General features: G+C 56.6%; 2 protein-coding genes and 1 long non-coding RNA gene across 4 annotated transcripts; 2 read left to right on the plus strand and 1 right to left on the minus strand.

Moving 5' to 3' along the window:
- The first annotated feature begins 12 nt into the window (after window positions 1-12).
- Window positions 13-5,521, plus strand: LOC311196359. Of its 2 annotated transcripts, none has more exons than XR_014617574.1 (5): window positions 13-258; window positions 345-524; window positions 1,835-1,924; window positions 3,779-4,002; window positions 5,316-5,521. It is a non-coding gene; the product is annotated as an uncharacterized lncRNA (long non-coding RNA). The 2 variants fall into 2 exon arrangements; XR_014617575.1 differs by having other exon boundaries at window positions 13-153.
- Window positions 5,522-8,479: 2,958 nt separating this feature from the next.
- Window positions 8,480-12,307, plus strand: ZNF821 (zinc finger protein 821; the record flags this gene model as incomplete). Its single annotated transcript, XM_084269907.1, has 5 exons — window positions 8,480-8,648; window positions 9,159-9,301; window positions 9,822-9,926; window positions 10,639-10,805; window positions 11,441-12,307. 5 exons carry the CDS (start codon window positions 8,480-8,482, stop codon window positions 12,093-12,095), a joined length of 1,239 nt encoding a protein of 412 aa, XP_084126033.1. The 3' UTR covers window positions 12,096-12,307.
- A 6,617-nt stretch (window positions 12,308-18,924) lies between these two features.
- Window positions 18,925-20,997, minus strand: ATXN1L (ataxin 1 like; the record flags this gene model as incomplete). Its single annotated transcript, XM_084270351.1, has 1 exon — window positions 18,925-20,997. One exon carries the CDS (start codon window positions 20,995-20,997, stop codon window positions 18,925-18,927), a length of 2,073 nt encoding a protein of 690 aa, XP_084126477.1.
- Window positions 20,998-25,653: the final 4,656 nt, after the last annotated feature.

Below are 25,653 nucleotides of genomic sequence, written 5' to 3' on the forward strand. Positions count from 1 at the left end.
CGCTGGCAGGAAGGCAGCGTGCCGGGCCGCGGGCGGGAGGGGCGGCGGTGCTCCCCGCTCTCTGCGAGCCAGAGCCAGGCCGAGCCCGAGCCCAGCGGCGGCCCCAGGCTGGAGCCCCGCACCGCGCGTCGCCGGGGCGGCGCAGCCCCGCGGGTAAGCTGTCCCGGCGGGAGCGCCCGGCGGTGCCCGCGGGCCGCGCGGAGGCGGCCGCTCTGGAACGGACGAGGGGGAGCAGCGCGCAGGCCGCCGCGGCGCCGGGTGGGTCACCTGGGGGGGCTGCGCGCGTCCGTAGCGCCCGCGGCGGCTCCTGCGGTAACGTCACACGGTGATCTGTGGCCTTGCAGGGTGAGCGAGCTGCGGCGAGCGCGGGCAGCACAGCGGCGGCCGCTTCCCGACCCGAGCGGGCTGGAGCCCGGCGCCGCTTCCCGAGCCGCCCGCCGGGCTACGCGAGACCCGCGGCCGGCGCGAATGAGCTGCTGCGGGCGGCCGGGAGCCGCTGACTGGGACGGACCCATGACGAACAGGTGAGCGGCTCCGGGTGGCGGACGGCGGGCGCCGCTCTCCCCAGCCGGCGCGGGTCTCCCCAGCCGGGGGCTTCCCGGGGCCGCGCCCGTGCCCGCGCGGCGCGCTCTGGCGGCGCCGCCATCTTGCCCGTCTGTCTGTCCGGCGGCCCTTTGTCTGTCTGCGGCTCCCCGGCGCCTACGGCGGGACCGGGTAAGGCGGGCCGGGCCGGGCCGCGGGCCGGGGCCGTCCGCCCGCGAGGGGCGGGACGGATCGCGGCGTCCGCCCGAGGGGCGGCAGCGTCGGCCCTTCTGCCTGCGGTGAGCTGGCCTGGCCGGCGGCCCGGGGGCCCGGGCTGGGTCCCTCTGCCGGGGGAGCGGGGCCCGCTTGTCCGTGTGTCCGGCCGCTTGCGGGCCAGCGCCTGCCCTGAGCCTTATCCCGGTGACGGCGGGAGGGTGGCGGGACCCCCGTGTCCGCCCGTCTGGGGGGAGACGTGTTCAGCTTCTCCTTTTGAGTGTCAGGGACCGTTGGGGTTGGTTTCCTGCGCTGTCCGGCTGCGGATAAGGAGTTTGTGGAGTCAGGGGATCGGTGTGCGCCCGCCTGTGACAGACAAGGGGGGGCGTGTCCCTCCCCACGGGCCGTGGGCGCCAGTGGCCCCACTTCATGCGCGGGCGGGCGGCGTGTCCCCACCTGCCAGCCCCAGCCCTGCCTGCCCAGGGAGGCCCTGGCAGACGGGGGGGGCACAGCAGCCCCACTGTTCCCCTGGGCTTGTCTGTGAGGGCGGTGAGGTCAGTCCCTTTGGGGGATGGATTTCTGGGGCGAGACCTGTCCCTGGGCTGGCCATGCAGTCCTGTCAGCTGCTGCCATGCCTGGAGCTGACTGTAGGGCAGCCGGTTCCCTCGTCTGCCCGAGCTGGTTGTCGGAGCCAGACGGCAGCCATCTGCACGTGGTGGGGCCTTCTCCGGGTGGGGGGCCAGAGGCAGGACAGGGTCTGAAGGTTTGATGAGGCTCTTGCTGTATCGGCCATGGGAATGGACAGGAGCAAGAAGGGTGCTAGGACTGAGATTGCAGTCGCTCCGGAAGTGGGGCACTCGTAGCGTTTTGCACTCTGGGGACAGGATTGCATATAACTTTGCTTGAAAAGTGTGTGGCACTGCCCGTACACAGTGGTTTGTGAAAGGCTTGTGGATCGTATTGGATGCTGGCACTGAATGTGGTTGTGGTGATGCAGAATGAGCCCTGTAAGGCAGAAGGACACTGAGGCAGCCAGCTGCATTTGGGCAGAGGCTCAGAAGGTTCCAGTGGTGTGTGTGACAGGCTCTTCTCTTCTCAGGTGAGCCCTCTGCTGAGGGAACGAACACTGTGCTCCCAGGTCAGGGAAACATGTCCCGTCGGAAACAGACCACTCCTAACAAAGTTCACTGTGAGTATTATGTTACACAGCACTGTGGGGTCCTTGCCCTAGCTGGATTGTTGTGGAGTGAGATGGGGAGGAGGGGAAGAGCGGATGGTCAGATTTTGCCTTAGGGACCGTAAGAAAAGAAACGGAGCTGTATGCATCAGGGGAGCTGGCGTGGTAGGACAAGGGTAGGCTTGAACAAACAACTAATGCTGTAAAGGTAGGTGTGTATGTGCAAGGCCTGTAGCTGTGCTTTGCATTCATGCTGTCACATGTGCAAGTTAGTGTACTACACAATGTGACTTCGGGGCTCTGGCCCATCTTGGATAGCAAAGGAGGTTCCAGGCAAGGTGGTTTGAGTGTGTGGCCCAAAGCCAGGAAGTCCTGGGTTCTGATCTTTGCCCTACCACAGACTCAACTGGCTGGCCTTGGACGTGTTACTTAAGCTTACTGTACCCCAGTTTCCCACCAGATCAAGTAAATAAAGCCATGTGCTCTTTGCTTGCAGGGAGTGGGCCATGCCTAAGTAATTTGCTGGACAGATAAATGTTTATCTGTCAGATCATTCTTGAGCTGAGCTGCTAGGAAAGATCTCTCCAGCGTTATCCAGACCCTGGCATTTGTGTGATAGGGAAAGGGCTGAAGATGCTGTACATCAGCACTTCTCCTGGGCAGGCTGCAGCAAGATGTTAGTAGAGCTGGCAGATGCGTATGGATGTTTGTCTGCAATGGGGAGACTGCACACATGCAGCTTCTGTCTGACTGCAGCAGGGGAAAGTTTGGGGTGCTGGAGGTGTGCCCTGGCTCATACCCAGCTTAGTGGCTGGACACACATTTGGAGTTTGGGTTGGAATGAGGAAAACAAATTTCCACAACTGTAGACATGTGAAAGGCTGGAGAGAGGGCCCTGGGTATTGCTAAGTCATAGTAGCTCCCAGGAGTACGGGGCAGAGATGAACGCTGCAGCCCTAACACTGCCTCCCTTTGCTGGAGCTGCTGGCTTGCATGTCTCTGTGTTTCTCTGTGCTGTGTTTCTGTGTGAGTGTGGCGACAGGAGTCTGTGCATGCTGTTCTCTGTCCTAGGGGCAAGTACACTAACACTTTGCAGACTCAGCGAGTGTGCTGGGGAGCATTACCTCTGTCTGAGACCTGAAAGTGCCTTTGGCTGCTAGAGCTAGGTATGGGAGAGCTGACAAAGCTTCCCTTGGTGGCCATCGCAAGAGTCTTCGGGTGTGGCTTTGGCATCTGCGCTGACTTGTGCTCTCCAACTCCTGCTTCTGGGCACTGGGTTCAACAGTGGGCACAGTCTAGCTTTGGGTGGCTGCATAGTACCTCAGGGACCTTGGAATTGTCTTCCTCAGAGAAATTTGTATGTCCTGTGGCTTGACCTACGATGTCAGTAACATCCTGTGTCCACGCACTTTTGCTTCTGAGAGTGCCCAGATGTTACTGCTGCCCTTTAGATCAGACTCACGAGAGGCATGCACTTCGCTCCCCGCCCTGGTCTCTCATGTGCCAAAACCAAGGGGTGCAGCAGCTCTGATGGTGCAGGCAGAGTTGCCATGGTGTTGAGGTGGGCTGTTCTCTGCACTCCACTGCATAAGGGGTTATGTTCTTCAGAAGCTTGTACTATTAAATACAAAACTGTACGTGTTCAGAGCTCAGTTCTGCACTATTTTCAGAGTGAACACTGCTCTTCTATCTGCAATACAAGTGATTGTACCCCCAGTTTTGGTCTTGGGGGAAGCTCTGTGACATACATGCTACCAGTGGGCACAAGGTTGAGGTTATGGCATCTGGTATGCCATGGAGAGCAATTCTGGGACCTGTTCACCTCCTTTACATGCAGTACATTGCTACAGAGCAACTATTCAACAGGAGCCATCAGGAGCAACAAGTAGGACCACCAGGAAATAAAGGGACCGAAAGACACGAGAAACATGTCAGTGGTGATGTCTCCACCTTGGGATGGAAAGTCTTGTCCGTCTAACGATGAACACCACCAAATCGTTGGGACTTCTCTGTCTGCCTAGCCTGCGGTGTGTCTGGAGGGCAGTGCACTGACGAGGATAATCGGAGAGAGCATCGGCTCCAAGAACTGGGTGAGCCAGCAGAATGAGGAGTCAGGCTGAGACATAGCAGACACCTTACTGGGCCTTCTTCACAGGGACTGAAGTGGTTGGGAGGAGAGGAATAAAAGGGACAGCAGGTATGCAGCTTTTCAGCAGTTGTCTGCAGCTGGGGTCTGATGTGGCAGGCTGTGGGGCTGGGGAGGCGCTTTTTGGATTGCTTGAATATCACTGTGAATGTCTAACCAGACCCATTGGTGGGAGGACGGTGCCTACTTCTTCCTTGCATGGCCACTCCCTGTTACCTTCTTTCTTGGATTCGCCGGGGCAAGCAGCAGCTGCAGATCTCCTCTCCTTGGCTTGCTTGGTGCCAGCTCTTTCCAGAGTTACTTTCCAGGCTTGGCATGGCCCTCATTTAACCTCGCTCTCACAACGTGGTTTCGCACAGAATCACTTTGGCATGCAGAGGGACCAGCTGGGAAGTCGTGTGGTTACCAGTTAAATGGAAGTTGATGTGTAAGGAAATCCAAGGTAATGCAGAAACAATGACAGAGATTACTATTTTCACAAAAGTCTCACTGGGTATGATTGCCAGTCCTTCTGCAGTTCTTCTGGCAGGGCTGCAGCACATAATTGGCTTCTAATAATTTAATTTTGTTTTGCCACTCAGTGCATGAAAAGCACACCTGACAAAGGAGTAACAAGTACACTGTGACACTGGAAATGCTTCTTGCGCTGCCCATCCCCTGCTGAACTGAGACACAATGCAGTTACCTTGTTCTGTGGAGTTACCTTAATTGGTTTGATTTGGTCTGTATTTTCTCCCACAGTCTTAAGCATAAAATCTCTCCAAGCAATGAGCCTGATCTTGCATTCGAGCCCTCCCCTCGCTGCACTGTCAGTCAGTTACTGGAGACTCACTGCTCTTGTGCTTGCCAAAAGTCGCTGCAGGTGTTGGTGTGCACTTCTGTTTTCTCTCCCTGCTGTCCCATGAGCTGCTTTTCTTTCTATTGCTTGTTCCCTTTGCAAGTGATGCTGAACTCTTGAGAAGAGCTTGTGTTAGTCAAATTAATCCCCCCTTCCAGCTCTCTTTGTCATGGTCCCAGTATCCCATTAATCCCCATTCCTTCGCTCTTCCTCACACACACACACGTTCTCTGCTCTTCCGTGTTCTTGAATCCTGCTGTCTAAAGTACACCCAGTTTGAAGAGAAAGTATCTTGCAAGAAACAGTACCCAGCATTCAAAACCGAGCAGAAATGTTCCTTGCATCAAAATCCTTGGTTCTTAAAGGGCTCTGTGGGCTGCCATTGTTAACTCTTTGAATTGTGTTGTTTTTCATTTCAGTAACCACTACAGCAGTGTGGACAACCCAGAATAGCGATGGGGCAGGTGGACTAGATCCACAGTGGTGGAAAGACTTTGAAATTTCAGGTCCAGGAAAGGAACACAGAGAAGACCTACATGAACAGGGACTTAAATTGATGTACAAGGAGGGAATAAAGTGGCTCATCTCTGAGAGACCTTTCTGTTTAGGAAGGAGGACAAGGGAACGATGTGCAGTTTCTTTTGATTTTGTTCTGTGGATTTTGGGGAGGGGGTTGTTTGTTTGTGTGTTTGTTTTCCAGAACACCTGAGAGTTATGCTGCATTCATACAGTTCAAGAAGGGAAGGGCTCAGGACAGAAAATAATCCTTTCTAGCCACCAAGTTGAAACGCCACCAGCTCCTAGCAACCCTAACCCCATTGCACAGTGCCACAGGGCTGCCCCCTCCCTCCACAGCTGCTCACCTGGCATCCCACTCATGGCAGGAGAACTGGAGTGCAGAGCAGAGGCATTTGTATGATTCTTCACCATCCTGTGTCTCTAGCTGTTTGTAAAACAAATTCAGTCACTTGGTTTGGCATTGTGGTCAGCCTGCAGCCCTTTCTGTATTTAATAAAGAAAGTTCTGGAGAAGAGTCTGTGAATTCACTGTGGAGCCTAACATCCTTTGCTGATAGCAGTGATCCTGAAGCTGGTGTCTGTCTGACTCCCTTTCCAGATGAATGGAAGTGCATTCAACATGGGGTGCAGGTGGGCGTGTAAGTGTCTGTGTGTGAGCCTGTGTGTGCACAAGTGTCACCCTCTACCCCTCAGAGCTCCAGAGCTTCGTTAGAGTAGGGCTTGGTCCATCAGTAGATGATAACAATGCTCTTCCCCCAGGTCTTTTGGAGACAGTAATAACTTAATACCAAGAAACTCTGTGCAAGCTAAAGATAGTGTTTGTACAAGTGTGTCCTTGCCTGTGCTGCCTTCTGGGTGCAGGCTGCTGGGGAATGCTCAGGATGCCACCTGCTGACAGCACTGGTCTGCTGAAGTTTGTGTTTCTGGCTGTAAGCTGAGTCCTGCGCGGAGTCAGTGCTGGCCTGGTCCTGGGGATGCTGTGCAGAGGGGCTGCTGGCAGGCACAGTCGTGCCTTTAGTTGTGATTGATGCTGGTGGTACAGGCAGGAGTTCCCTCCTCAGGGGGAAGATCACAGCTTTTCAATCCCACAGCCTGTCTGTATTTCTGAGCAGGAACCTGCTTGCCATCAGACTCGAGGCGGCTGCTCAGTGGAAACAGAAGCCCTGTGGAAGGGGAAAGGGGGAAGAAAACAATACAGCTGCTTCCACTGGCAGTTGGGGTGGTGTCTGGGAATCCCATTTCGTACCTCCCATCGCAGGTAGCACGTCTCCTGCTACAGTTGTGCATCTGTCCTGTGCTCTGCAGGGTTCCATGTTTCACCATACTTTGTCTTGCAACTCTCTTGGTCTCCTGGGTTTTTACCCTGCTGGGTTGTGGGTCTCATCTGCTTTCTCAGACTGGCACTGTCATCCTGTAGAGTCTGCTGTCCTACAGCCTGTATCTGGGTCCCCCAGTGTCAGGGTATGCTGCAAACACAAGCAGCATTCTCTTAAGACCATTCAGTGCTGGAATGGCTTCTGATGGGGACATGTGTGTCACAGCAATCGTGAAGGCACCTGCTGCTTGCAGTGACAACTAGATCTGGGTGCTCCTCAGCACCTCCCTTCAGTCCCTGTGGATTACGTTCTCAAGCCTTCTCTCCAGAAACCTTTCTTACACTTCTGAAACAGAATGATAAATGTCTTTAAATACTTTTGAAAGCTCCATGGGAATGTTGGGAACTAAAACTTCTCCCACACTCTCTGTGGAACTTCTGAAGGTCCTTGAAATCTCCCATAAGTTGCTGGTTTTTAAAGCACTGCTGGAAATGGAGAGGTAAGCACCAGAAAGGGTGTGAGTGAGCACTGGGGCAGAGCTGGCTGGAATGGTTCAGCAGATGGGATGTGCCTGTCCTTGGGAGGACTGGTACACTCTCTGAGGGTCAGGAATTCGCATCCCTGGTTGTGCTGATGCCAGCTGGGGCCCTGTGCTGAACAGTAGGATTCTGTTCTGAAAGCTGCACCTTGGCACTTTCAGATTTGCACTTGGAGTGGTTCTGGGGAACTCCCAAGTCAGTGGAAACATTTAACCCGACAGCCCATCAGGAGCCCAGCACCTCAGCCCGAGCGGCCCCAGCTCCTCTGCTGCGAGACAAGTCATGACTGCACTTGGAAGAAAGGAGTTTGATTTAACAGCAACACTAATGGTTGCCTTTTACCTGTATTTTTGGAACCTAAAGTTACCCTCAGCAGGGATTGTTGTAAGGATTTTTTTCCTTCAGAGAAGCACAGATTGCCTTTTCTCAGTGTGTTTGCCATCTCCTCTTGAGTTGAGGTACTAGGAATTGGTGTCTTCCAACAAAGCAGGATGGAAGCTATCCCAATCCAGTACCAGCTTTCTGGGTTAATTCTGTGGTTTTCTGCTTTGAGCACATGAAGAGTCTCAGGTTTGTTTTAGCCAGGGCCACCCCCAGGCCAGGCCAGGCAGTGAAGCAAGTCACCTATCACGTAAGGAGAACACTAGCTCTGAGCACAAACACCTTGAAGGGCAGCCTGTCCTGGGTCCCCCTGGGGCAGAGGGCGGTGACAGAGCATGCCAGGAGCAGCTTAGTGTCACTGGAGAGCAGACAGGCTGCCAGGCGCCCAGGGAGAGGCTGTTTGCCCATTGCAGCAGGGAATGGGACTGAAGGGCTCTGCAGAGTTGTGTAGCACTGTGCCCCTAGGGTTACTGCTACCACCCCAGAGTGGCTCCCCCCACCTAGAGCTCTGTGGGCAGGTAGCTTAGTCCCAGAGAGCAGCCTGGCTACATCTGCCAGATACATGGATTCTCACTTCTTTCTTTGTTGTTTTTTTCCCCTGTGGCTGGAGTAGCACCTAGAGAACATGCAGAGAGCAGCCTGATGCTGGACACGTTCCTTAGCAGTCCTGTTGTAGACACAGGGACTGTGTGCATCAGCAGGCACAGGAGGCTCGTGCTGCAGGGTAGGCAAGCAGAGAGGTTTCTTAGATGCTTTCGGAGCGGTGCCCTCAGAGGTTCTGCCAGCACAGGTGAGCAGCCCCACACACCTGTGGTGTTTTGGGAAAGCCATGGAACGGCCCCAGTCTGACTTTCTGTCCTTGTGGCTGCCAGGGGAGCAAGTCTTTGCAGGGCTGGAGGAGCAAGCCCGCCAAGCCATGATGAAAACCAGCTTTCCTGGAGCTCTTGGGGACCAAAGGCCAGCCATCCACCCGCTGCAAGACCCCGACTCCAGCAGCAGTGAGTTCTGCCCCTTCCAGTAACGGCAAGGTAGTGGACTGGGGAGACACTGACAAGGGGTGAAGCCGGGTGCTGCACAGCTTGTGGGGGTCCTCTGAGGACCATCTTGCCCATCTCCTCCTCTGGGATAGCCCTTGGCTCCTATGCAGGACTTGGTGTCAGCAAACAAGAGCCAGGTGCTCCCTGAGGACAGGCCAGCCCAGAGCCAAGGAACACTTGGGCAGGGTCCCAGTGTCCTCATCACCAGGATGCAGTCCTAGCCTGCCACAGTAACAGCAGAGGGTCCAGACGACAGTCCAACGATTGTCAAGTGCAGGACAACAGGCCAGGCCCAAAGACTCCACAGAGCCCTTCAGGGACTGAGCTGTCCCAGCCTGGGTTTAGATGGAGCCCGTGGTTGGGGGGGCCGAAGGGGGGAGTGGGTAGAGGCCCCAGGCTGGTCAGGGCAGTTACGGGCTGTGAGTGTCTGCCAGGTCCTGATGCTTGGAATAACTGTTCTGCGTGTTCCAGCTGGCAGTGATGACGAGGAAACCACCCAGGATGAAGTCTCTTCCCATACATCTGAGGAGGATGGCTCCATGGTGAAAGTGAAGAAAGAACTGGAGAATGCAGAACAACCCGTGGCTGCTACCCCACTGATGAGAGAAAGTGAGGTAAATGTGTGCCAGCTCTGCACTCATCTGAGCTTCCCAGGGAGAGAGAAGGGTACTTCCTAAACAACTCCTCTCCCCACCATGGTTTCTTACCTGTTTTTCTCCCTCCCACCTCCTCTGAAGGTCTCTTGGCATGAGGACAGGGTATGAAGAGCTCTTGAGCTGCCAGGAATAGGAGACAGCGAACTGCTGTTACTCTGGCTGGCCAAGTTGACTGTGTGCCCCCTTTCCTTCACTTCTGGTGCCTTTCTCTGACTTCCCCTTCCCTTCTGACCTTGGCTACCAGAGCCGCTCTGCTGGCAAGGGCATGGGTGCAAGTGGAGGCCAAGAGGCCTCTGCCTATTCTGAAGAGGGCAGGAGTTCTGCTCAGGTGCTTTGGACTGCAAGAGCACAAGCCAGTTCCAGAGGGACTGGGCATGGGGCACTGATCTGGTGGAGGCTGTGTATGGGAGTGTGGGGGTGTGAGATCTCTGTGTGTGATCTGTGTGTCTTACACCAAGGTGGCGTTTTTCCCCCGTAGGTGCCGGAGAGTTTGAATGCTGACCCTATGTTGGGACTGTCCCAGTGCCCCCTCTGCCAGCTGGAGTGTGGAAGCAGAGAGCAGCTCATTGCTCATGTATACCAGGTAGGGGATGGGTCCAAACTGTGAAATATGTTTGGCCTTAAGTCCCTCCAGAGACAACCCCAAGCACAGGGTGGCTTTGCTCTGGTCTCTGACTGCAGAGAACTGAACTTCTAGGTGGGATGGGATTGAAGTTCTGTCACCTGCTCCGACTTGGCGGGCCCTGTGTGGAGCCAGGAGTTGGACTCCATGGTCCTGGTGGGTCTCTTCCAGCTCAGGAGATTCTGTGAAGTTCATAGGAGTAAACTGTGTTCAGAGGATGTCCTGGGGAAGGAATCAGCAAGGCACCAGTCCACAGGCCTGGAAGGACCAGGCAGTCCCTGCAAGCAGTGGCAGGCTACAACCAGGCAGTTCCTTCAGATTAAACCTGGAATCAGTGAGATCAGAAACCTTCCCCCTAATCACTCAGTTCTTTATTTTGTGCCTTGATCACAGTTCCTATCAATGAATGCATTTCTGAGAACCAGGGTGGGGTCTCCAGACCCCAGTGTTTTGGCATTCCTGTTTCTTTTGCGTTGGCCTGGGAGCTGTAGAGAGGTTTCCTTCCTGCTGTTTGACCTGCAGCACCCCAAATGTCCAGAGCTTGCTTTGAGAGCTGCCAGGCAGGGTTTAGGGGGAAAGTGTTCCTGTTCCACGGGGCTGGACTGAAGGTTTGCCCTGGTTGTCGAGCAGGGCTCAGGCAGCGGGTAACTAACAGCCCGGTGTTGTTTTGCAGCACACTGCAGCGGTGGTGAGTGCCAAGAGCTACGTGTGTCCTGTGTGCGGCAGAGCGCTCAGCTCGCCCGGGTCCCTCGGGCGCCACCTCCTGATCCACTCCGAGGACCAGCTGTCCAACTGCGCGGTGTGCGGAGCGCGCTTCACCAGCCACGCCACCTTCAGCAGGTCAGGCTGCCCGGCCTGGGGACGGGGATGGGCTGCCCGAGCCGACACGGGGGCCACGGCTCTCCAGAGCTGGGAACACCCGCAGCGAGGGGGATTCCTCCAGTCCCTTCCAGCCCGCAGCTCTGCATCACCTGCTGAGCCCTCATGGGCTGTGCTGCTGCTAAAAGGGCGTTCCTGAGCTCTGTGAAGAACTAGAGCTGTGCAGAAAGCACTGGGCTCTCCAGTCGCTGGAGAACAATCAGCTGCTTCCCCTGCCCAGCGGGTCTGTACTGCCCTGATGGGTTCATCGTTTCCAGGGGCAGGAAAACAACACGTTCCTTGTTTGTGTACTGCCTGCTAGGAGATTATCCACTGACCCGTGGAACAGGGCTGAGAGGAGAAATCCAGAGGGGAGGAGGAGGAGGAGGAGGAGCACCTTGCTGACTAATTCCTGCTCTTGTGCTCTTCCAACCCAGACACTGCACGGGGCTAATCTGCTTCCTGCCTCGTGTGGCTTCATTTTAGGTACTCGGAGGTGTCCCTGAGCAGGAGTGGTTCAGCAGAGAGCTCTCCTGGGCTGTAGCAGGGGCAGTCTGAGGCGGGGACGCTTCCCCTCGGCACCAAGCCTCTGACTCTCTGCTCTCTCTGCTTCCCAGTGAGAAGCTGCCAGAGGTGCTCAGCGCAGATCGCCTGCCGGCCCCACAGAGCGAAGGGCCCTCCAGCCTCGAGGGGAAGGACGTTGCCTTTCACAGCCCCGTGTATCCCGCGGGCATCCTCCTGGTGTGCAACAACTGCGCTGCCTACCGCAAGCTGCTGGAGGCGCAGGCGCCCGGCGTGCGGAAGTGGGCGCTGCGGCGGCAGAAGGAGCCGCTGGAGGTGCGGCTGCAGCGCCTGGAGCGGGAGCGCACGGCCAAGAAGAGCCGGCGGGACAACGAGACGCCCGAGGAGCGGGAGGTGAGGCGCATGCGGGACCGGGAGGCCAAGCGCCTGCAGCGCATGCAGGAGACGGACGAGCAGCGGGCGCGGCGGCTGCAGCGGGACCGGGAGGCCATGAGACTGAAGCGCGCCAACGAGACCCCCGAGAAGCGCCAGGCCCGGCTGATCCGGGAGCGCGAGGCCAAGAGGCTCAAGCGGCGCCTGGAGAAGATGGACATGATGCTCCGGGCACAGTTCGGCCAGGACCCCTCTGCCATGGCTGCCCTGGCAGCCGAAATGAACTTCTTCCAGCTGCCAGTGAGCAACGTGGAGCTGGAGAGCCAGCTGCTGGGCAAAGTGACCTTCGAGGAGCAGAGCAGCAGCGCTCTGCACTAGGCTGCAGCCGAGGGCTGGGCTGTGCCGCCTGCCACGGGTGCGCTGGCACGCTCCCACCCCCAGGGGCTGCTCTGGCTTTCTTCTGAACATTGGAGGAGAACAGAGATGAGAGGCGTTTGCCAAAGTAGCCCTGGTGGGAGCAGACTCTGAGGAGACACAGTCTGTTCTGGGGGCCAAGCCACAGCCTGTGAACAGAGGGAAAATAAATTAATGCTCACCTTTGATTAGTCCCCTTCTTCACCTTTTGTGCTTCATCCTGTTCTTGGGCCCTTGCCCCACAGATGGGCTTGGGCTGCCACAGTTCTGCTGTAGGTGGAAGCATACCTCTTGTTTACCATGGCATGAATTACAGAGCTGAGGACTTTGATGGTCCACAGCTCCTCCAGGAGTAAATCCCTCACAGTGTGGCCCATGAAAAGGATGCAAAGGGAGATGTTGTCTCCCTGGAAGTGCCTGTGCCCACCCTTTCTCTTACCACCACCATTATGTGCTTATTTGCAGTAGCTCCCATGGAAAAATTAAGAGGAAACAGTTCCTGCTGTAAGATACCCCACACAAACGTGTAACAGAGAGGCTGGCTGAGGTAAGCAAGTTTGCTGATTTACTCACAGGCTACTTTTCACTTAAAACAGCATTTCAGGTTTACAAATGAGTTGGTTGAATGCTAAACAATAACATTAGGTCAGTTCTCTAGTGCTGTATGAATTTGCTTCCCCCTTTGTTCAGCACTGGTGAGGCCACAGCTGGAGTGCCGTGTCCGGCTCGGGGAGAGGGGTGGACACACTGGAGGGAGCCTAGCAAAGGGCCACTGCCATGGTGAAGGGACTGGAGCATCTCTCCTACAGGGGAAGGCTGGGAGAGCTGGGGCTGCTCAGCCTGCAGAAGAGGGTTTGGGGAACTTACCAGTGTTTACAAATACCTTATGAGAGTGTGAAGAACATTGATCCAGGCTGTTCCCAGTGGTGCCCAGTGACAGGACAAGAGGCAACTGGCACAAACAGAAACTCAGGAGGTTCCCTCTGAACGTCAGGAAACACTTTTTTGTACTGTGCAGGTGACAGAGCACTGGCAGAGGTTGCCCAGAGAGGTTCTGGAGTCTCCTACCCTGGAGATACTCAGAAGCCATCTGGACATGGTCCTGTAAGGTGGCCCTGCTTGAGCAGGTGGTGGTGAGGCAGACCAGGTGAAGTAGGAGAGGACACTTCACACCTCAACCTGTCTGTGGCTGCAGAGTCAGCTGAGCTTGTTCACCCATTTTAATACAGCCACATGCAACACTGCTCATCTAGGATCATCATTCTGACACTCTGGAAATTAAATCTAGGCATGTTTAAACTGGGAAAGCCAAAACAGGACTCGTGAGGGGCAGAGGGGTGGCACAGGCTCCGTTATTTGATTTCTTTAAGAATGAGCATCTAAAAATGCACATGAAAGCTTTGTGCTTTCCAAATGTCAGCCCACCAAACCATGGAGTGCCACACCATGGTGTCTCTGTAGCCTGGAGACTCTTACTGCTCCCACAACATTTCCAGTAGCACAGTCACAGGGTGGTCTAAATGCAGTGGCAGCTGCTGCCTTCTCTCCTGTGGCTCTGTCTCTGCAAGTCTGAGAAACTCTGACTTGAGATCAGGAAGGTTAAAGCAAGAACCAAAACCTTTGGCCAGACAGAATGTGATTTTTACATCTTTTAAGTTTATAAAACTTGCAGTTGGAGTCCCTGGCAGCTGTGGTTAATGCCCTCAGAGAGCACAGGATTGCACTCCTCAGAGTAATAACTAACCCTACAGACTCGTGGACATTTGCTACTAAAAGCATTGAATCTCTTGGGTGTCTTTCAGTTTCTCCCTGTGCCACTGTGCAGTCTTGTTTCCTCACCCTCCAGGAGCTGTTTATCAGATCAGTCATTACGTAGAACTGACCTTCAGGACCAACTTTGCCTCTTCTCATGTTGGGAAAAGGCACCAGATCCATAAAGGATCTACTCAGTTCCACGTTCCCTTGTTCATATCCTCCTTTGACCTCTGATCTCTCACTCTTGCCTCTGACCAATCTCAAGCTGACAGTTTGCTTCTCTCAGTATTTGCTCTTGCTCTGGTGTGTTTTGCTTTGTCAGCAGAGATGCACCTTCACTCTGCAGACTGTAGCTGAAACACCCCTGCAGCGTTACTGGCACCTGATTGTTATTCTGAGGGGTTCAAGAAAGACCCCGTAAGAGCAGAAGTATTTGAAGTCAGATTATGGTTTATAATCCCTCTGCCAGATGCCTTTACCTTGGGCTTGTCACAAGCCTTCAGATCACTCTGTAAGACCAGAGAAGCCACATCCTACTGATCACTGATGCTACAGACGAGCAAAGAGTCTCAAACACCAAAGGAAAAGCTATTGGTTTATATATAGATATATATAGATATAGATATATATACTGTGTTTACAGTCAACAAGTTAAATGCAATATTCATAAGAGCATTAACAATAAAAATACAATCTGTGTGTAGCCAAGTACAGACTTAAAATGGTAAAACAGGAAAAAGGATCTCACCAAAAGTACAAATATACAGTACAAATTGATTTATTTAAAACAGTTACAAAAAAAGCACAACAAAATAGAGATTATCCTTAGAATTATTAATGCTTTGTTAAAGATCAGGTAGGAGGAAAGGGGCAGGAACAAGGTCGGAGGGGAGCACCTGACTAGTTCTAAGGCTTTAGATACAATGCGGTCGGTTACGTGTTAATACAGCCATTACATAACTGGGGCTATAGTTGAGGGATCAGCACTTATCTACAAAGACCTCCTTGCCTCAGGGCAGCCCAACCGGTTCCCCCAGGGCCCAGCCAGTTTCTCCGCATGGGCAGACCCTCCCTCCCCTCCCTCCCCTCCCCTCCCGGGCGCTAAGGTGCCGTGGAAGCGGAAAGCAACTGGGACACGCTGTGCATTGCAGGGCGGGTGGCAGCAGCCCAGGAGGACCTGAGGGGCAAGTCCTGTCCTCCATGGACAGATGTGAAGACCGTGGAAGGGCCTTGACCATCAGCATTTTAAGCCACACACGGACACACCCTGGGCCAAACTCTGTACAGAATGTGCATTCGTAGCCATCTTAGCAGCTTCTGCAAAGTGTCAGGCCCTAGGACAGCCTGAAAGACAAAGAGCAGTGGTGAGTGGCGCTCGGGAAGGCACGTGGACTGCTGTGGGCAGGAACTAGCGTTTGGGCTACTCAAGCTGCTGTAGTTTCCTTACACTATTCTCTGAGTAACAAGGACTGTTAGTTCTCTACAGGGACAGGGACTGGGGCGGGGGGGGGGGGAGGAGGGGGCAGGGACACAATGTGAAAAGTGCATTAAACTTGCGCAGCTGCTGGAAAGAGGAGGGGAGGCAGAGGGGCCTCTGCAGCTCCCCTGCTTTCCAGACAGAGCTTCCTCTGCATAGTCTGGTAGTGATGAGCGCTCATCGCTTGGAGCAAGTCTCGTTCCTGGAGCAGCAGCGTTGCACAGCCTGGAAACAGGCCTGGCCTCTGCTGGGCAGCTGACCCAAGGAAGGTCTCATGAGATGGGACAGATGGCTACAGACACCATTATTGCGTCCTACAGACTCCTGCCACAGAGTGTGAGCTGGATGAGACCAAGGCCAGGTCTCAGTACTCCTCCAGGTACAACAGACCACAGCTCTCCTCCCCTTCACAATAGCAGCAGGGAAACAGTGTATTTCTCCCAGAAGCCCATCACATCTCTGCTGGCAGAACAGCCTGGGTAACTATCTTGTTCCACAATGTCTTCCTGGCTTTATCTCCTCCTTTCCCTGTAAACCTAAGAAATAAAAGCCTCCTCCATGAGCTCATTCACAGCCTTTCTGCCTGCAGTAGTGCCCGTCTCACTCCCTGAACGCTCAGCGCAGCCACCACAGGCGCCGAGCACCACAGCCCACCCTGGTAAGGACAGATTCCAGTGATTACTGCTGAGCCGGGCTGGGGGGCCACCAGCGGCCCCCTCCTGCCCACCACCTCTGGGGCAAGCAGTCAGGTGCCCGAAATCTCCACTCTGATGCCCCACCGCGAGACGGGCCCTGAACTGCTGCTGCCACAGAGGAGCTGCCAGCTGAAGTGTGCACCACTGCAGGACTGACAGGGAACTGGGACAGAAGCACCAAGGTCAAATGTTCCACAGAGCTCAGAACCCACTCAGCAGGTGCAGCACAGCCAACCACAGCCCTGGGCGGGCACTCTGAGTCCTTCAGCTGCCCACAGCACACAGCTGTCTGACACAGTGTCTTGCTGCCCTGTCAGAGCACCGCCCAGTGTGGCTGAGACCTAGGAGCAGTAGTTACAGTAACACAGGGGAGAGGAAGGAGGCTCCCCAGACCCTCTCTAACAGGCAGAGACAGAATCTGTGTTCAAAGACACACGAGGGGCTCTGCACCCTTCAGCTCTCAATCCCTGCAACCAGCCCCTTTACATTCACGTGCCACACACAGGTCCCTTTCCCAGCTGCCTGCCAGAGCCCTGACCCCCCTGCGAGCCAACGAACAGGCAAGACAACCCGGGCTGCTCTGCCCTCTGCCTTTGGACACAGACACCCTGGGTATCCTGAGCGTTAAGGACTCACCAACACTCATCGAGGTCTTTGTGTGGGGGAGTTCAGTGAACAGGAACTTTGAAAGACACAGGGTGGGGAGGGCCTGGGCCCAGGCAGCTGTACTGACAAACGGTGCCATGAAAACAGCATCTGTTCCCACAGCTGCTGCACCCAAAGAGGCAGAAACTTCACATGACAACATCGCCACCAGTTCACACACCTCAAGAGCTGCTGAGATCAGCAGCAGTGTGTTACCTGGGGGAAGCTACACGTGACGCAGGCAGCATCCTCCTCCTGGAGGCACAAGCACTGAAGGCATGAGTAGCCCACACCCCACCTAAGGCCCGAAAAGAGACTGTCCTGGTGCAGGCATTCCAAAGGCAACAGAAAGGGCCAGCAGCGTGCTAGGGAAACAGGACTGAGCCTGGACGGAAGGGACATCCTGGGGACTCTGGGATTCGCCCAACACCCAGGCAGAGCAACACCCAGCCCCCTGCCAGAGTCAACTGAAGCCAACCAGTTACAGGACAGATTCCCGGAGCGCGAGCAGAACAGCCCTGAGACCCAGCACTGGGAACGGGCCGGCGGACGGCTGCGCTGAGGCGCAGTGCTGGCACACCAGCCGCTCAGGAAGAGACAAGAGGCAGTGTTCCACCAGCCAGGCATGCCTGGCAGAAACCTCCAGCAAGAGGAGAGAAGGGAGATGGAAAATCGTGTGGTGAACATCACAAGCAGCATCCGGACTCTGCGAGGACCTGCAGACTGGAAAGCAGCCCCTCAAAAGCCTGGTCCCAGCACAGGGATGTAACACAAGGAATACTTAACCCAAAAGTCACTGAAGACTCTTATCCTCAACACAATAGTGACTATTTTTTATTCTAGCTAAGTAGTTAGAGCTGGTGTCATGACACACCATCAGGGAGGGCAGATTAGTACAGCTACAGGAGCCTTCACTTGAACGGAGTGTTATTACCACGTGGAGGTATCGACACACACTGGAGTTCAGTCTCACCCTAAACAAGACTACTCTGGATTGTGTGTTCTACAGAGGAACTCTGAAGTGAAGCATCAGAACAATGAACACAAAACCACCCCAAAATGCCCTATGACGCTGTGGTACTTTTAGAATCCCTACATTAGCCACAGAACTGTACTCAGCAGAAACTTTGTGCCTCGCCTGCACATGCACAAACACTTGTCTCTGGTCTAGAGCTTTATCAGGAAACTGTCTGCAGGGAAGAATTAGCCATCTGGAAAGTTTTCTTCTGACTTAATTACCAAACAGTCTCCACCTTCTCAGAAAAAAAAGGGTGTGTTTCTATCCTTCCCTAGAGAATGCTGAATATATTTTACTCCAGAAAAAAAAGCCACCAAGACCCAAAATCTGACCAACCAAAAAACCCAACCCCATTCATCCATAGGCTAAACCTCTGCAAAAGCTATTGAGCCCAAAAAGATGTATTTTTTAAGTTACTAACATGGGAAGAAAGATTTGATTTGGTGGCAAATAATTAAATGTATTTTATAGCAGGAAACTGACATCTCCCATCCCACCTTGTGTCCCATCCCAAGTGCTCAAGTTCCCTACTCACCTACACCCAAACCCATCCTTTTCATCCTTCCTCTTGAATTTGTGTGATTCATTCAAATCTGTACATTCTTTGCAAGAAGAAAAAGCAGTTGGATTCAGTGGAAGAGACATTAAACAGAACCACCAGAGAAGCATCTCCATCCTGCCCTCAAGAGCTCCATTGGTGAACGGTCCTTTTAAAGTGCATGTGTGAAGAAAAGGGATACTGGGAGTAGAGCCCCCCCCCCCAAACTCCAGTGGGGACCCATCTTTCCCCATCATGAGAAAGGAGGAGTAAAATCTTCAGCAATTTTATCTACTACCTTAAGCCATGTCTGCCCTCCTCAACTCCCCACCTGTCCTGAATGCTTAGACCCTGCCCTGCAGGGCATCAGTTATTCAAGGAGGTGTGAGAAAGCCCCAGCCTCCAACCTCTGGAATGCTCTCCTTGAAAGCTTACGAGGACATCCCTGTTCTCTACCCCAGCTAGCCTGCTGCTGCTCCCTGAGGCACCGGAGCCCTCCAGATTCCCCAAGAGGAACCACTCAGCCACTGGGCTGGGATGAGCCCAGTCCTGCGGGGCAGAAAGCAGCCTTGCTGGTGAACCTGTCACAAAGTCTGTGCAATTTCTCCACCTGACGGAGAGGCTCACCCACAGGGGAAGATGCCCGAGCTCACAGCCTCAAAGGATCACTTCCCTGCATTAGAACGCCCTTCGATAGACAGCTTGACCTCCTGGGGGATGAAAGAGGGGCGCAGCAGAGAGGGCCGAGGCTCCCCTGCCTGCACCTCGTATCTTTGGAAGCCTGGGGCTGCCCAGCTGTGCTGACTGCCAGCCTCAGGCTGAGAGGGTTCTGCATAAGAGCTCTGGGCTGCACTGTCCCTGTCTGCGTGGCTCTTCCTTTCCTCAGCTCTGTCAGACGGCTCTCTGGACCCCTGAGCTGTTCTTTCAGCCCTCTCCCTGGCAGAGACGAGCTGATCTGTGAGAGGGTGGTTGGCCTGAGACGCGGAGTTGCCATTCATGCTCTGTAAACTGATGGATATGCAGACGTCGCCCACCTGCAGCCTGTGGCAGGGCAAAGCAAAGAGCTGAGCAGTCCGCCCGGGGCTGCAGGAGGACCAGCCCTGGCCATACACAAAGAAGGGATGCTCTGGGGGCACATCAATGCTCACTTTACTTTGCTGCTCCCCAACCACAAAATGCAGCGTGACCAGCCCAGGCCACTGGCTCTCCTGAACATCCACCACGGTGCTGGAGTCGATCTTCAGCCCCCCGCTCACCTCCGCGCTGCGAACAAAGTCTTGAGTCTGCAGGTCCTCCACCCGCTTCAGCTCTCCCGTAGCCAGCTGGATGATGGCTCCTTTCATGAAGTGAGAGGGCAGGTGTGAGGAGCTGGGTGGCTGCAGCTGGGTCGGGTCCTTTTCCAGCACAGTCCCTCGAGCCTGAGTGTCCGGGCTGCGCCTCACCAGGGTTTCTGAAGTGGAAGACCTGATGGGCTCGGATCCAACGGGAACCAGGACTGGCTTGCCGTTGGCTATCACCATTCCTTTGGTTAATTGTCTTTGCCTAACCGGCTCTTCGGGGGACAGGGGACTCCTGGGCTGGCTTTTCTCAGCAGCAGCCCTTCCCACCGTGTTCCTCAGCGCGTCCTTTGACTCCCCCTGCTGATCAGGGACATTATGGCAAAGGTTTAAAGGGCTCGACTCATCTTTCCTCTGGGCTGCCAGAACATGATAATCCTGAGATGCCAACACCCCTACCACCCTCTGAACCTCCAGATCAGCGTCTGGGGTGCTTCTGTGAGCTGGCACAGAGACCTCTGTTCCCAACGTCTGGTAACCTGAAAGGAACTGTCCATCAACCACACATCCCGCCGCAGCCCCTGGCAGACAGTCCTCAGCTTTACTGCTGGCAGAGTCCACAGCCTCGCTGCTCCTCCTCACCGCGTTATGCTCCAGATGCCTCTGTCCACCATTGGCAGCAGCTACCTCTGCACTCAGCTGACTCTCTTGCTGAGCAGACTCTGGGCTTCCAGCAGCTGTAGGGGTCTCATATGCTGAATACCCTGGTGGGAGGCGGGACATCTGATAATACACAGGAATTCTGCCTGGTGCCAGATCTAGTGGCTGGGTCCCAGCATGGTGCTGCATCTGGCCGGAAGGAGAGACTGCAGGAGCAGATTTGCTGAAGGTGTGGGTAGGAGAGGTAGTCTGGGGGGAAGGAGCGGCTTCTTCCGTGAAGAGAGAGGCATATGGCACAAAGTGGGGGACGTGAGAGGCAGTGAGGTTGGCGGAAGGCGACAGGAGAGGACTAGGCAGGAAGCCCGGAGGGACAGCATAGGGCACGGTGTAGTGCGAGCCGACGAGCTGCAGGGACGCTGGAGGGATCTGCGCGTAGTGGATGGGGGGGTAGGGCACCCCCGGGTGCTGGATTATCGGCGAGGTGACGTTGAAGGCTGGGGGCAGGGGGCTCACGTTCACCACGGGGTGCAGACCCGTGGGGGAGAAGGTGGCGGGTGGCACTGCCACTTTGTAGAGCATCCCGTACTGGTCCACCGTCAGCCCCGCCACCGCCTCTGCGGCCTCGCCGGGGCCGTAGCGCAGGGCTGCGGGAGCCGGCCCTGCCGCCCGCGCCCACTCGGGGCCCTCGCCCGCGGGCTGGGCACCCCCTGCCCGTCCCGCCTCGGCGCCGGTACTGGCAGGGGGCAGATCCCGCTTCTTTGGCGGGAGGCACTCCTGGCTCCGCTCCTGGCCCGCTCTCATGGCGCCCCGCGGTGTCCCGGCAGCCCCGGCCGCGACGCTCGCTCATGGGGGCAGCCGCAGGGGCTGCCACACGCCGGCTCCCAGCTCCCCGCCGCCGGCCGCCGCCGCCTCACCTGCGCCAGGAACAGAGGGAGCCGTGAGTCCCGGCCCCGCCGACGAGGCAGCGCCCCCGGGGCTGGGGGGGGCGGGGAGCCCCGAGCCCCGGCCCGGGGAAGGAGCGAGGCGGCGCCGCCCACCCCCGCGCCGGGGCTGCGCGCCCGGGGACGGCGGGCGCCCCAGCCCGGTCGCTGGCCCCACCCCCGGCCCCGGAGCCCCCCGCCGCGCCGCGCCCCGCCCCGCCGCCGCGGCCCACCCGGTGCCCCCCGCGGCCCGCGGCTCACCCGCCATCGCCCGGCTCCTCCTCCGCGACCCCCATCAGCCCCGGCGCCGCCCGCGGCCGCCTCCGGCCCGACCCCTCCCCGCGCCGCGGCGCACGGCGATGACGCGCCGCACCGCGCGGCGGAAGCGCCTCACCCGCCGGCAGCGGTCGGGATGACGCCGCGCCAGCGGCGCTCGAGGATGACGTCACTGGGCGCCCGCAGCCCCCGTTATCGCGGCGACCGGCCACGCCCGGCCGGGCCCGACGGTGTCGCCTCCCGGTTCGTCAGAGCCGCCGCCGGGCCGAGGTTCGCGCCCGGCGCCCTCCTGGGGCAGAGCCGGCCGGGGAAGGCCGTGACGCGCGGGGTGGGGGGGGAGCGGCGAGCTGCGGCCGGGGCTGCGCCTCGCGCCCTGCCAGCCCCCGCCCGTCCCTGCGCGCCCGGAGAGGCGGCGGCCCCGGGGCCCCTCTCGCTGTCGCACCCGAGCCCGAAGCCCGGCGGCCGGCCCGCCGTACGGGGATGTCGCGGGTGCTGCCGTTAGCGCGCGGCCCGGCCCTTGCGGGCCCGGCCTCGGGACGCCGCGTCCTGCTGCGGGCGCGCTGAGGCGGCCCCGGCGCGCCGAGCGCGTGAAGGGAGGGGCGCGAGACGCCGGCGGGCTCCGGGCGGCCCCTCGCGCGCCGCGGAACCCCGGTCGCGGGCGGCGGAACCCGCCCGGCCGCACCACGGGACAGCGCGCAGCGCGGGGGGGGAGGGGCCGCCCCGGCCTGACGTCATCAGTGACTGCCACGGAGCGCACGCAGCGCTCCTCGCCAGATCGGCACCGCGGCTGCCTCCGCCGAGAAAAGTAGTGCGAGCGGCCTTTGCCGCGCCGCCGCCGCCGCGCCTCTCCTCCCCTCCCTCCATTCCCGCCGAGGCCGCCGCCGCCGCGCCTCCTGCCCGCGGTCGGCGGGGGCCGGGAGGCCGCGGGGAGAGCGCCGGCGTACGGATCCCTCCGCCTGCGGTATCGGTGCTGCGGCCGCGCAGCCGCCATTTTGAATGCCTGGCTCCTGCCGCTGCCGCTTCCTCCGCTGCAGGGACCGGCCCGGTGAGTGGGGCCGCAGCCGCCCCAGCCCGGCCCCGCGCCGGGCGTTCCCCCCTCGCTTGTTTCTCTCTCCGTGCCGTCGGCCGGGTCGGGTTTCCTCCGCCGCGGCCCGCGAGGGCCCGACCACCCGGAACAGCTCCCCCCCCCCCCCCCCCCCCGCCCCGCGCGCTGCCGCCGCCTCTGCTCCGCGGCCGGGCTGCGGCCCCGCGACGCTGCCGGGGGCTCTGCTGCCGGCGGAGGCCGCCCGATGCCTCCCGCGGCCTCCCCCGCCGCGGCTCCCCGCGAGCCGCCGGCCGCGGCCCGTGCCCTCCGCCTCCGTCGGGCGGCCTGGGCCCGTCTCGGACTCTGCCCCGCCGCCCCCGGGACGCGGGCAGCGCCTGCTCCGCGCTCCGGCGCGCAGCGCTGGCGTGGCGGGTCCCGGGGCTCGGGCGGGCGGGCAGAGCCTCTCCTGCCGCGGGAGGCGCAGACCTGCTCACGCTGTGTCGGTGGGAAGCTGCCCGCGCCTGGCCCTCGGCGGCCGCGGCCCGGTGCCTGCGCCCGTCCCGGCGCCGGCGCTGCCCGAGTCGCGCTGCGCAGCTGCCGCCTCTCCAGCACTCGCCGCGTCCGGGCGCTGCCCTGGGGCTGCGTGGAGTTTGATGGGGGCCGAAAGCCGGAGACCGGGGGCGGGGGCGTCCGGGCCGCTGCCCGCCGTCCCTCTGGCGAAGCTGTCGGGCGGGTTGTGGAGTTCGCAGGTCGCGCGGCTGTGCGGAGCGCTTGGCGGTGCTCAGAGAGCTGTTGTAGCGCCGGACGCTTGCAGCGTTGGAGGAATGCCTCGGGAAGGGGCCTCCCCCTGCTCGGTACTGCTCGCCGCTCTCCTTTCAAATCCCGGAGGCTCTTGAGTTATTTTCCTCTTTCTCCTCTCCGCGTGGCAGCGCATGGCTGGTTCTCGCACGTCTGTTCCCCACCCCTCCACCTTCTCTAAACGGCAGTTTTATTTTTCCTTCGTTTATTTGCACGTCCTGTTCTCCTGAAAAATTCTTTCTTTTGCCTACTCAGGTACTGGCACAGGATTTGCAAACTTTACCAGGTACCCAAGAGCTCAGTGAAGCAAGAGGTTTTGTGTTGTGGGTTGTGTGGTGTTTTGTTGGGGGCTTTTTGGTTTGGTTTTTTTTGGTTTTGGGGTTTTGATTTGTTGGGGTTTTTTTGTGGCATGTTTTCTTTCCTGAGGTGTTCAACGTGAACCCCTTGATTGATCCATGGCTGGAGAAGGAGGAAAAAGTTTTTTAGTTCCTGTGAGTTCAGAAGGGGGAAGTGAGTCTTAGAAAATTCTGTTGAGAAGTGATCCAGCTTTTCTGTCTCCAGTGTGTAAAATAACTTTCAGATTTTCTTCTGTTTTTTTGATTAAAAAACGAAAGTTTGTTGGGTTTGGGGTTATGTGGGTTTTTCGGTTTGGTTTGTTTAGTTGGTTTTTTGCAGGGGACTGTGGGGGGTGTGTCTAGGTGTCTGGCTTTGTTTCTGTTACTGTTGATCTGAATTTTTGGTGGATTTTTTGGGGGGTGGGGGGTGTCCCCCTAAAGGCAGTATAATGAGAACAGAAGGGTCGTGCAGTAGCTTTGTAGGGTCCTGCTGAGAGAGTAAGGGATACCAAAAAGTTCAGGTTGTTGATAGCCCCTTTGCAAACACAATTTTACATTGGCATTATTGTAAGCTACAATGTAAGTTGGTTGGGCAATAGTGTATAAGGGTTGTGAACAGCAGCAGAGAAATCAAAGTTAGCTGTTGTTAGGCATACAGAGTGGGTAATGTACAGGCGTGTGCTGGGTAATGCAGTTTGGATTTGGAAAGTTGCCTTTCCAGAGTGTAAAGGCTCACGAAAACTTTACCTACTTCAAAAGTTAACAGCACTCACTCAGTAAAGCTTCTTGTGCCTCTCCAGTGTGGTGGTTTGGTTTTGAGTTGGGTATACATACAATTTCAGATGTGGTGTTTGATTTCTTTGTGTTTTTTAATAGCAGGGCAAACTCTGCTAACTGGAAGTGATCTTCGTTTGTTCTAGATAAGACTCAGCTGTTTTCTGAGGAAAAGGATCTGGTCTGCCTTGATAGCAGCAGTACTGCATTCGGTGGGAGTTTGGGGGTTAATAACTGAATGTACAGTGAGGCTGCAACTCAAAAACCAGTTAGGGTAGTGGGAGTAGAAGTGAATCTGCTAATGTCACAAGTAGTAGTAACAGCCTTTATCTCTGTTTGGCAGGGATGCTATAGGTAAAATCTAAGGTTAGAACTTCCTAGGGCTGAAGTTAACTGGTATATTGTAAAGTTCATATTAATGAATGTAAAAGTGTGGCATCTCACCTTTCACCTGGCGTTAAACCAGGTGAGGAAAAGTGTGGGAGTGTTTTGTCACAAAGCTGATTTTCTTAGTTTATCAATTTTATTTTTATCATAACTGTGCAGAAAATTGAACAGGAATTAAACTAACCAGATTACAGATCAAAAGAGCTAGGAAACTGGAAGCAGGTGAGAAATGCAAAGGCCATGTAGGTCAGTGGTGATTGCAGTGTAGAAACCTGGAATTCTTATCCCATCTGTCGTGCTGGTCAGCTATGCAGACGTGCTGACTCTTCTTCCCAGGCTTCATTCAGTAGCTTTTCTCTGACAGGAGTTGTGGGTAATGTTTGTGCTGGTTGAAAGCTCAGTGCGGCTGTTGCAGGCAGCTTGGGAGTTGTGGTGTGTATGTACTGTTGTGCAGGAGCAGGAACTCGCCAGACGTGCTTCCCTGGTCTCCTTGTCCTGGGCTGCAGCCACAGGAAGCAAAGAGGAGGGACTTGTGGCTGCATCCAGCTTGTCTGGCTGCTAGGGTCTGCTCCAACGGAGGGGCTTTGCAAGAACGGAGTAACCTCCCCTGTCGCCGTCCTGTCTCTCCTCCTCCTCGCTGCTTCTGAGCAGCAGGGTGCCTTGCTTCTCCTCTACTCTTGTGCTGGGTTCCTTGGTTTTTTGAGTGGCACCATCGCTACTTCTGAGACTGTTCTCAAACTCCTGTTTTGGAGTGGGTTTTTTTTTTCCTCACTCAACTTTGTTCTGCATGTAGATGTGGTGCTGAGACATGGTTTGGCAATGGACATGGCAGCATTGGGTTAACATTGAACCTGATGATCTTAAAGGTCTTTTCCAACCTAGTCAGTGCTGTGATTCTCTCCCTTCCCCATCCCCTGCAATGCTGCCCTTGTATAATGCAAAA

This window comes from Gallinula chloropus, assembly GCF_964237585.1.
Source record: "Gallinula chloropus genome assembly, chromosome: 13".
Lineage (NCBI taxonomy): Eukaryota > Metazoa > Chordata > Aves > Gruiformes > Rallidae > Gallinula > Gallinula chloropus.